Source organism: Austrofundulus limnaeus, unplaced genomic scaffold (assembly GCF_001266775.1).
Source record: "Austrofundulus limnaeus strain Quisiro unplaced genomic scaffold, Austrofundulus_limnaeus-1.0 Scaffold6, whole genome shotgun sequence".
NCBI lineage: Eukaryota > Metazoa > Chordata > Actinopteri > Cyprinodontiformes > Rivulidae > Austrofundulus > Austrofundulus limnaeus.
Window position 1 is genome coordinate 458,725 of NW_013952408.1, and position 11,081 is coordinate 469,805.

Consider the following 11,081-nt stretch of genomic DNA (forward strand, 5'->3'; position numbering starts at 1 on the left):
ACACACACACACACACACACACACACACACACACACACACACACACACGTATGATAGTGGATTAAACAAAATCTACATATTTTGTTTTTCATATTGATGGTAAATGTTACCATGAATTCAAATCTGTAAGAGAAATTTGTCAATTGTTTGTTTATGGAAACAACTGAAGTGACTAAAGGATGGGGACATCYATGGAAGAGCGGTTTAAGATAAATAAGACAGGCAGTTTTGATGTGTTGAMACAAATTTACATAATTTTGCAATAAAATATGCAGGAAAAAGTGCTTTGTTGACATTGAGCGTGGACCCGCATTTTAGAATTGCATGACATCGTGCAAGGAATACTACTCTTTTTTTTAAAAACTGCACCATTTAATTCAGCTCAGGATAACCTTTTATAAGTTTGACTTCAAAGTTTGCAATGAGTACCTTTAATACTTTTAAATATTTTTTTAATTCTAAATATTTAGTAGTAATTTGTTCATGTTACATTGTTTATGTTTGCATAAGGATTAACTGCAGTTACGGACGGTGCATAAAACAGCCTGGTTCTATTACTGAACACACAGGCGACACTGGCCTTAACTTGTCTCCAAAGTTCAAAATCCACCCAAGAGTAAATTTAGTTACATAAACAGGTTTATGTCCTCAGTGTTTAGAGATGCTTTCTTAACTAAAGTAGTGCGACTAATATACACTCAACGTGTTTGTTCTTTTGTTTCCTCTTTGCTTTTTTTGTTGCAGTTGTATATAAAAGTGTTTTTGACCCAAAAACTGTGCAAAAACTCAATCTGAAACAGTTTAAAACTTATAAAGAAAGACATTAGGTGTTCAAGAACTGATTCAGCACATTATAAAATGAAGAAATATTCCTTCTTCCACACACAAATCATCTCTTTTTTCTCATATCCTCCAGTGAGACTGTAAAGAAAAGCGGATCCTTTTTTTTCCCAAGCACTGTGAGAGCCCCTTGTGGACCAAACCTTCATCGAATACTGGTGCATTTTGTGGGGGGCAGTATTTATCAACTTTATGCACATTTTCTACTGTATATACCCGCTGTGTCACTTATTAATTAACCTTCTACACCAGAAAAATCGAAGGAGCAAGGATTTAAGCAACCTGTGATTAAGGCAGTCTAGTAAAATATTGCAGAGAGGTTTTTTTATTTGTTTGGCCCCGTTTTTTTGGAGACAGACTGCCGCAACAGTCTTCAGAGTTTCTATAGCTCCTGCCAGCTGCTGTGTCCAAACAGAGCAGACCAGTGGATATGATTGATATGTTAAAAAAAAAGTGTGACTCACAATTTTACATCCATGGAGGAAAACGATCAATAAAAAAAAGGAAAAAAAAGAATGAGCTGTAATCCTCTTTGGAAGAAAAACATCATATTTGGTTTGTGTTTCACTCCTCTTGACATTGAATAATCTTTACAAGGAGCCTAAATTGGAAAAAAAAATGCTCAGGGCAATTGAGTTAAGTAAAGTCGAAGCCTAGATCTAATTTGTCAACTGAAATTAGAGCTAGGGGCTTTTTAAGCGGCGTGCAGAAGATGGAGATAGACAAAGGTCCCACTTACAGTGGCTTAATTCTGTCTCATTTAATTGAGTTCATTCCAAGATACAGAAAAAAAAAAACTCAAAGCAGATACATACATATACGTTGGACAAAGGAGATGCAGCTCTGCCACTGTCTTTGTTGAGTTCTGCTGTTAGGACTCCTTCCTTGCAGTTTGCATGTTAACATATTCCAGCAGTTCAGAAATCTGCCCGAAAAAAGGGGCAGATTTCATGTTCTCTATAGTGCTTTAAATTATAGGGCTTCAAGCAACAACTAGATCTTTATCAGAGTTCCACCACTCCCCCGAACCCCCGGTCCCTGCTGTACAGTGCAATAACAGTCCCTCAGACCCACTCCTGCATGGAGCGCTTGCAGTACAGTATGTGCCGTTGCGTGCTCTTCCTCCTGAACTGGAAAACGGTGTAGAGGAGGACCATCATGCACAGCGCCAGAACGCAGGGGATGGCGATGGCCACGGCTTTCTCCGTGCCCCCCGCGCTGTCCGGTTTCATGACGACGTCCACGTCGCCGGTGTCGTAGTGGCGCTCCTCTGCCACCGGGAGACTCCAGTCCCAGTCGGGGTCGGCCGGCAGGCCGTCACAGCCCATGAAGTCCCTCAGAATGGACCTGGGGTAGCCAGGCTCCACACGAAGCAGCTGGTTGTTGAACTTCCAGTACTCTTTCCCCTTGTAGAAGTAGGTAAAGCCTGTATGAGGGGCAGCAGATTAAGAGATACGGACATTAATAATAGAAGTATTATTAGATGTTATGGATTAATTATGTATATCTGTTCTACCCCGACACTGTCCAGTAATCATATCTCATGATAACTAGTTTCGGCTGTTTTACTCTATCGGCCCAGACTTCCAGACTCCAGCAATGCWTGACCTCTTTTATTTTGATAAGGTGTTTCCGGGCTGACAGCCCTGTGATTGGTTAGATGGTTCACAGTTGGCGAACTGTGATTGGTTGTAAGCATGTCACAGGATGTTATATTATCGGCTGCTCTGCGCTGACAAACCAGCCACAACTGGACAGACTTCTCTGATTGACTTCTGCTCTGTTGTTGCTCAAATTWAATCATTTGACGACCATACACGCAGACTTTCTGTGCATTTATTCCAACGTGTTTCTGCATTCTTGGTAAATCGTGCCACCACATTGGATTTTATATTTTTATTTACTCGTGTAATGTGCTTAGAGGGGGAAAAGGAAGCAACGATCTCCAGATGTATTCAAACCGAGCATTTAATATTACTTTGTGACCAAACATGACAAGTGAAACACTGTATTCTGCTGACAGCACAGAACAGTCAAATATACTGAACCTTCCTACAATGATTTAAAACAGGGGTCTTCAACATTTTTAGTCTGGCACCATTATTTATATATATATATATATATATATATATATATATATATATATATATAGTGTTGTGGATATATTGCAAAAATTGCAGCCCTAACAGTCTCTCAGCCAGTTCAGTGTGACCTGACAGAGCAAACGCACCGGGACCACATGACCTGTCTAGTATCCTTAGTGACATAATACTAGTTAAAGTCATGAAACAACACCATGAGGTAATTGGTAAAAGTCAGAGGTCTTTAACGGTGGGGTCACAGAGATGCTGYAGAAAACTGGTGAAAGGGGGCATAAAAATGTATTCAAGTCAGAAGTGCACACGCTCAGTTATCAAACCAGCTGGATTCTGCTTCAGTCACAGCCTGACCCTGCATGCATTCTGCACAAACAGAAGGACCCACCCCTATCCTATAAGGTGATTATGTGAAACTAGACTTTTACTTTAGTAAATCTACTTATACAACATGGGAAAAGTGTTCTAATACAAGTATAATAACCCCTATTAAAACTTTTAATAGAGGTTATTATACTTGTATTACAAAATCTTGGTTATAACACTTTTAATTTAAAAGTGTACATGGTAGGTAAAATTTTGTCCTTTTATTGTTACCAAATACAAAAATAAAAACATTTAAAGCTGAACAACTTGAAAGACGTGCGGATCGAAAATTTTGAACCCACCGATACCAAATCTTTATCTTTCAAAATAAATTCTAAAATACAAATATCAATATTTTGATACTTCTGTCATATCAGGTTACATGTCATTAACAGCAACACAGTGGAAAGTAACTAAACTATTGAAATTTTGTCTAAATCAGAAATGATCAGTGGGAACTACTTTTTCTTCCGCCTGGGCAATGAGTGCAGCAGCACATTGCTCAGTCAGATGTTACATGTTCAGTATTTCCATGTTAATATGTTTGTTTAATATAAATTAAGAGGCATGTTTTTATTTTTATAGTAGTTATTGATACACAACAATTTATTAAATGGTTTTTACTTCATTTTTTAACACCATTTTCACATACTTCACGTGATTGTGTCGTCTGTCTGGGTTTTCTGTTGTATCCACTGGGCTATAATTGTAAATGAGGACACTACTGTGTTTCCTGTACTCAAGTAAATTTATTATTGCATATCTGAATGTTACCATCAAGTCCTTTGGCATTCGTCATACCATTGGTCTTGTCCACGAACGCCCCCTGTGGTGAGTCAGGGATGCCCTTCCAGACAGTGATGGACTTGGGGTAACCTGGGTCCATCGTCCTCATGTCCTCGTTATACCGCCAGTATCTACAAAAACAAAAAGAGTTGATGATTATGTAATTTGTTTTGACACATTAAGAAGCCATTTTTTGATGACTTGTTCCTATTAAATTCAACAAACAACAGATTTCCTTCATAGAGCTGGAGGCTGTGATTGATCAGTCGTCATCCTTGTTTGCCTTTTATGCAGATTAGCTTCGGAACAAGCAGCGGCTGAAGCGTGTTTTGACAAACAGGACGTTCTGTGGGTAAAGATGACAAAGCATTTCATCATCTTTCACCGCAGGGTCCTACATAACCTCTCAGGATGTGATTTATCACAACAGCTGAACATGTGAGTCAGATTGTCATATTCCCGTACTGTACGGTCGCTGTGACGCACAGAAATAAACAACAGATCCTCTGATTGACTTGTTTTGAACAGACGCTATAATTAATTTGCACTTTAAACCAACTAAACACAACCTGGTCCCRTTATTAAAACAAAAGGCGATGGTCTAAGAATCACCAAAACATTGCCAGTTACCATGTGCAACATGTACAATAGATTTATCCACTGAAAACAATTTAATAAAAAAATAAAACCAGGGCCAGCCCTAGCCAATTTGGTACCAACCTCACTGCCACTTTACATACATTTACATAACAAATGAAATAGTTTTGCCTTTGATATTTTTTTAATTTTAGAATTCAGGTTGTCCAATTAAAATAATTAACAATATAATTTTTTGGAACAGAATACAAAACGTCTACCTCATACTAGCCAGCATTTGTTGACAGCAATGAGGAAGACCTGTTCATGGTTAATGAGCAGCTGTGAAGTGAAGCAGTTCTAGGAGGGTCCAGGAGTGCACTCCCTTGGAAAATTTTATAAAACATCTATAAAACTATGCATTTTCCAGCCCTTTGAAGAGCACTTTACTAAATAAAACAACATAAAATCTGTATTTTATTAATGTAGAATGGTGAGATCAAAATAGAAATTTCCATTATCCTTACATTTTTTTACACACCGAGCACCAGTAGTTTTTCTTGACTGCATCATGTGATGCTTTTATCACAAAATATCCTCTGCCCCACATTAGAGATGTGACGTTCACAAACGATCCAAATCTTTTGAATGGTTCTTTACGAATGATAGGAACCAAGTCGTGGGCAGTGGCGAGCCTTTAGATGTATTTTTTTAGTCCTCATATAATCTTCATTTTTTCATCTTTAAATCGCTCCCGCTTTGCTTTTTCACAGAAAACAGGCAGAGCAGTGGAGTACAGAAGCTCACGGGGAAAGGGAGAGGGGGGTTTCCGCTTGACAAAACTCATGGTTCCATCTATGTAACATGATGACATCATCATGTACGGCGACGTGATGGCGTATGTCCCTTGTTCAAAATCGAACAGCTGTTTGGAACGGCTTCATAAACTTGAGTAACCAGTGATTATTCTACAGACTAATAAAAAGCAATCATTTTTTCTCATCCCACCATTTGCAACGCCCCCTAGATGGACACGCCCTCAGCACTTGCCTACACTGCCTATGCCACAGACCAACACTGCAAAAAAGGCTCTGAGCAACAAGAAGCTCAACTCTTGCATCAAAGTGGTATTTTATCTTCAAACTTCCTGCAGACAAAGTTCTCAGTTATTTCTCTGCAGATGTTTTTCTCCCTGAGTTTTAGTTCTGCCCAAATGCTTCATCGCAATTAATCCACACAAACCTGTCTCCTTTGAAGAAGTAGGTCTTGGCGACATCTTCCCACCAGACAGCTGTCTCGATACTCTCTGTTTGCATGCCGCTCCCGAACAGAGAGATGTCCTGAGGGTACGAAGGCTGCAGAGTGGTATCTTTGAACACCCAGAAACGGTTTCCTAAAACAGGAAGAAGTCAGAAATTTAGAGCACACTTGAGACAATAATTCTATCATGCACAGCATTTGACCTGAAAGATCACTATTTATAAAAAAACACACTTATACATGCCCCCCGTCTGAGTTTTTGCCAGTCAGTCTGGATTTTGTTTTTCTCTCCATGTGATTTCAAAGACCAGATGTTTCATAATCTTGTTTGAAGATTATCTGCATGGCACAAAATCTTTGACCGATGATGCTCAGAGGGCAACCCTGCTGCATCTTCCTGTTTTGAAATTTCGCTGAAGCCGCGGCTGCATTTGATTAATTTTGATCAGAAGTGCCTCAGACGGAGCGCAGAAAAGCTGCTGTGATTGGTGGCTAGGCGCTCCTATGCACACACGCCCATATACACACACATGCTTTAGTCCCTCTGAGTGAATGAATAAATCAAGAGGCTCTCTGATTCCACCRGGTGACAGATGTCATTTTAATCTGTCTGATGAACGAACGGATGTCTCTCTGGGACCCACACCCRTTCTCCCACCATACAGAATTCAGTGCAACCTCACTCAGGCTGTTATTATCTCATCAAATACTGTTGACTATTTTAAATATTGTGCTTTTTTTTAACTCAGTGGTTACAATAATTTAAGAACAAACGGTGAAACGAGGATACCATATCAACTTCTTTTGGTCTTTGAATAAAAACAAACCAAAGAATTCATGTGTAAAAGCATTGCTCCACTGTTAGTCATTCATTAATTAAACACAAATGACTTCACAAAACTACAGCCTTCAAACTTGCACGCCCAAGTTTTAAATAAATCAAGTGTTCTGTCAGTGGATTATATGAAAAGGATGTTTTTCTGCAACTACCATAACAAACCTTAGCTCAGTGTTTGGAAAATTGACAGAATTATAGCAAATTTTACGTTGGATAAAATTTGCTGTGATGGCCATCTTACATTGTGTCAACCTTAAATAAGTGGATCCAATGATTACTCTTAGAGTTTCGTGCAAATCTTTCCAGCCATTCACAAAATATACTGTTAACAGACAGACAGGGTCAGCTCAAACAGTTAATGCAAAGTTAGCGCTTGATGTAACAGTTGGGTATGATTCTCAGCTGCTGGTATGTCAAACTTTACCTCAGAATTTGGAAAAATAAAGAAGACATATTCTTTAAAACCCTTCTTTTTCACCTTTTTATCTATATAAGGTAGAACTGCAATGCTGTCTGAATTCCTCCTTATTGTAACTCCACAAGCCCCTCTTTCACATCTTTCCGAGGTGTGTTTCAGATCAACTCATTTTGAGGCTGTCTCTTTAAATGCTTCACATCCCGCCTCCCTCCATCTTCCAGAGTGGTCCACTGTAGCTTGATAGAGTGGGATTAGGATTATATAGCGTCACAGAATATTTTTATTTACAAATGAATGAAAAGACGTCAACAAGGGAAGACTTGTCCATCCAGCCTTACATGTAGGAGCCAGAGTCTGACCCGGGGCCAGAGGAGAATGAAGACGAGGAGTTGAAAAATTTGACCCAGATAGAATATAAAGATATCTATGCAGCACCAAGAGAGAAAATGTCAAATTTCTGCATTCCTAGAAGTACACAACAAGATGCCTTTAACAGCTAAAAAAGTGCATTTTTCACGACATGTCCCCTTTTATAAAGTTATTATCATTTTTGTTGTGAGATCCAAGTTATATCAAGAGGATTTAAAGATAATTGATAATTTAGGTGTGTTCGTTTACCTTAATACGTGTCCGTAACCAGATAGGCAATGCACCAATAGTTGAATGTTTGAATGTGAAGGAGTCATACAACACCAGCATTGGACCGAGGAGCAGGCCTGTCTCTGCCTTCAGCTAATCAGTGCTCACATCAGGAAATACGCTTTGATTTACCACCGTCCTCATGTCCTGACCCCGCCTCATTCCAGTGAAAGGGGCTTTTTCTACACAGAGTCAAGACATCCTACATTTATGGCTCTTCACTAACGTTCCATCACGGTTCGTTTTATGTGTTGTAAGTGTTAAACCAGGCATGTATCTAGCATGTACCTTCCACTCTGAGWAGCCGTCTGTGACAGTCTGTAMATAAAATCACCAGTTTAACCACAAACATACAGTATTCACACAGTGGTTTATAAAACTGTATCATGTTTCACCTGAGAAAAGACTATAAAATGTGTGGTGCTTTCAAAAGTCAGTAGTAAACAACCCCAATAAATTTCTTCAGGACTTCAAACGCTAATCAGTTGCAGTGTTGTATAAAGTACCACAAAGAGATACTTGAGTAAAAGTACAAGTATCCTACCAAAAAATCACTTTGGTAAAAGTTAAAGTCTCCTTTAGGAATATTACTAGAGTAAAAGTACAAGTATTTTACCAAAAATACTTTGGTAAAAGTTAAAGTCTCCTTTAGGAATATTACTTGAGTAAAAGTCTTAAAGTATCTGATATTTTTTGTACTCAAATATTAAAAGTAAAAGTATTGATTTAAAATGAGCAGTTAGATTTTCTGTAATGACATTAATTAGGAGGTGACCTCCCCAAAAAATGCAGAAATGACTATAGCATATTAAAAATAATTAATTTATGTTAAATTTAGGATGCACTAGTCTAGCTGTTTCAGTTTATATACATTTTTCAAGGCTGCCCAAACATGTTCCCCGAAATGGAAATCTATCTGAGGGCTGCGGCCAAATGCAATAATATAATTCATGAAATACAAATACTTTGTAAGTACAGTCTTTGTTTTGATTTGTTTGTGTACAAACTAATATGGTATCAGAATCTTATATATTTATACTTCTCAATCAACCACAATTAAATTCACTCTATCTAAGGTGGCACAGTTTATACGAATAGTATATATATTTTTTTACAATAACAAGCTGGAATGAAAACAAGCAAAAATGAAATAAAAGTAACGACTATCTAAGGTGGCACAGTTTATATGAATAGTATATATATTTTTTTACAATAACAAGCTGGAATGAAAACAAGCAAAAATGAAATAAAAGTAACGACTTTCTACTTCTTGTCTTTTAAAAAAATGTAAGGAGTAGAAAGTTCAGATAATTGTGTGAAAATGTAAGAAGTAGAAGTAAAAAGTAGGCTAAAAATTGTTACTCAAGTAAAGTACAAATACCCAAAAATTCTACTTAAGTACACTAACAAAGTATTTGTACTTAGTCACTTTACAACTCTGATCAGTTGTAACTAAGAAACACCCAGTTATCCAGGCAGTTACATAAGTTTCATGTTGACAGGCGATAATGATTATAAGATAATCCAACCACAAACTGAAGTGGTTGAACTGGCTTTTATTACCTTTAAAAAAAACAAACTTTCCTTCGCTGTTTTCGTACACGGCGTCGATTTTAGCAGGCAGGCCTTTCCAGAAGAAGTTGATCTGCATGGGATACCCTGGAACCACCGAGTTGTCCCGGACCCTCCAGAACCACTGGTCCTACGAATAAACAAAATGAGTAGAATCATTGTTTGTCCCTTCCTGAACTGCTCTGAGAGCAGAGGGCTGGTTATTTAACTTTACCTTGAAGACAAACAGCTCCTGTCGGAGGATGGCCAGAGTGTTGAAGCCTCCATCACAGATGTTAGGTTTAGCGTTGGGGTTGGACGGTTTGGCCCCCTGTGGAGGGCGGTGGGGTCTGGCGTGGCGATCCTGTTTTCGGGGATCTGAGGGAGGGTGAAAGCGAGGAGGAGGAGCCGTGGGAGGCGGTCTCGTGGGCTGTGGAGCTTTATCTGGTGGTCCTGAAAATAGAAAAGCACCGCGTTTCATCCTGTGTTTCTCCACGTCTTTGCTTTACTGCTGTGCTTCTGAAAGATTCAGCTATTTCTGAAACTGTCCCCACTGAGATCGTTTTTTTTTTCCGTTTTTTTTACCAAAGTGCCCTTTAAATTGGCACCGATTATTTTACCTCTTTGGCGTCTGTTGGTTGACTCATGTTGTTTTGAAAAACACAGATTGGCTGACCTCTTTAACAGCTGACAAATGCTGCTTACTGGCACTCCACCCAGTATGACTGACAGAGTGGTGACTAACTTTCTAATCTATGCTGTTCAGTGTGTTTCGTGACGTTGAGTATCTTTGATAAACAATGTAAAGTGCTCTTTCTTATGATGTTTCATCCATAAAAAAAAGGTCACCATAGATTTTCTGGATGCCCTGCAGATCATCGTGAGGTAGTTTGAAGTTCTCCGTGTCCATGTACTGATAGAAAGGAGCCATGATGGCTGTCGGGTCGCTGGAGTGCTCCAGCCCGAGGGCGTGGCCCAGCTCATGGACTGCAACCAGGAACAGGTCGTTGCCTGGAGGGGAAAACAGAAAATGCAAATATTTTTATTTGATGTGCAGAATTTGTTCTTAAGTTAAGGTGGTTAGATAAAACTGTGTGTAGTTAAAACAAAAAACGACCAATTTTAACATCCTTGAAGCAGGTGTGTCAAACTCAGTTAAACAAGGAGGCAACAATTCAAAACTTGGTCCAAGCCAAGAGCCAATCTCTGTTAATGTTTATTGAAAAAAATGTTATATAACAAACTATCTTTGTAGAAATACAAATTTAATAAATTATATTTTAAAGAAAAAGGATTACATTTAGAAAGACTCATCATTAGAATATTTTTGTGCCTTACTCTGTACTAACAAGTTTTTCATTTACTATTTTTTGGAGATATGTTTTATGACAATCCAGCAAATCAGTTATAAAAAATAAACTCTCGCAAAAAAAATCACATTATTTGAATTTAAAATAAGAAGAGAATATGCAAAGAGATAATTAAAGTCAATTCTCTGTTGCTTTTTGAAATAATCAAAGATTACTGAAAAATTCTAACAATTTTCTTGGTTTGAAAATTGACCAACTGTAATGAGACGGATACACTAAATATAGTGACAAAAAAGAAACTATAAACCTGTCATTACATTATATTATTATTATTATTACTATTACTATTACTATTATTATTATTATTATTATTATTATTGTTGTTGTTGTTGTTGTTGTTG

The 11,081-nt window shown here is 38.1% G+C and overlaps 1 protein-coding gene across 4 annotated transcripts in view; it reads right to left on the reverse strand.

The window, feature by feature from the left end:
* Positions 1–1,575: 1,575 nt before the first annotated feature.
* mmp16b (matrix metallopeptidase 16b (membrane-inserted)) overlaps positions 1,576–11,081 on the reverse strand; it is a 29,903-nt gene continuing 20,397 nt past the window's right edge. For 3 of the 4 annotated variants that reach the window (XM_014029236.1, XM_014029241.1, XM_014029220.1), the window contains 6 exons: positions 10,220–10,381; positions 9,606–9,823; positions 9,383–9,521; positions 5,907–6,057; positions 4,077–4,219; positions 1,576–2,266 (listed from right to left, as the gene is read on the reverse strand). In XM_014029236.1, the coding sequence (XP_013884690.1) occupies positions 1,905–2,266; positions 4,077–4,219; positions 5,907–6,057; positions 9,383–9,521; positions 9,606–9,823; positions 10,220–10,381 (1,175 nt within the window). In that variant the 3' untranslated portion in view covers positions 1,576–1,904. The remainder of the gene's footprint in view (positions 2,267–4,076; positions 4,220–5,906; positions 6,058–9,382; positions 9,522–9,605; positions 9,824–10,219; positions 10,382–11,081) is intronic. The other variant, XM_014029228.1, reaches the window with a different exon arrangement.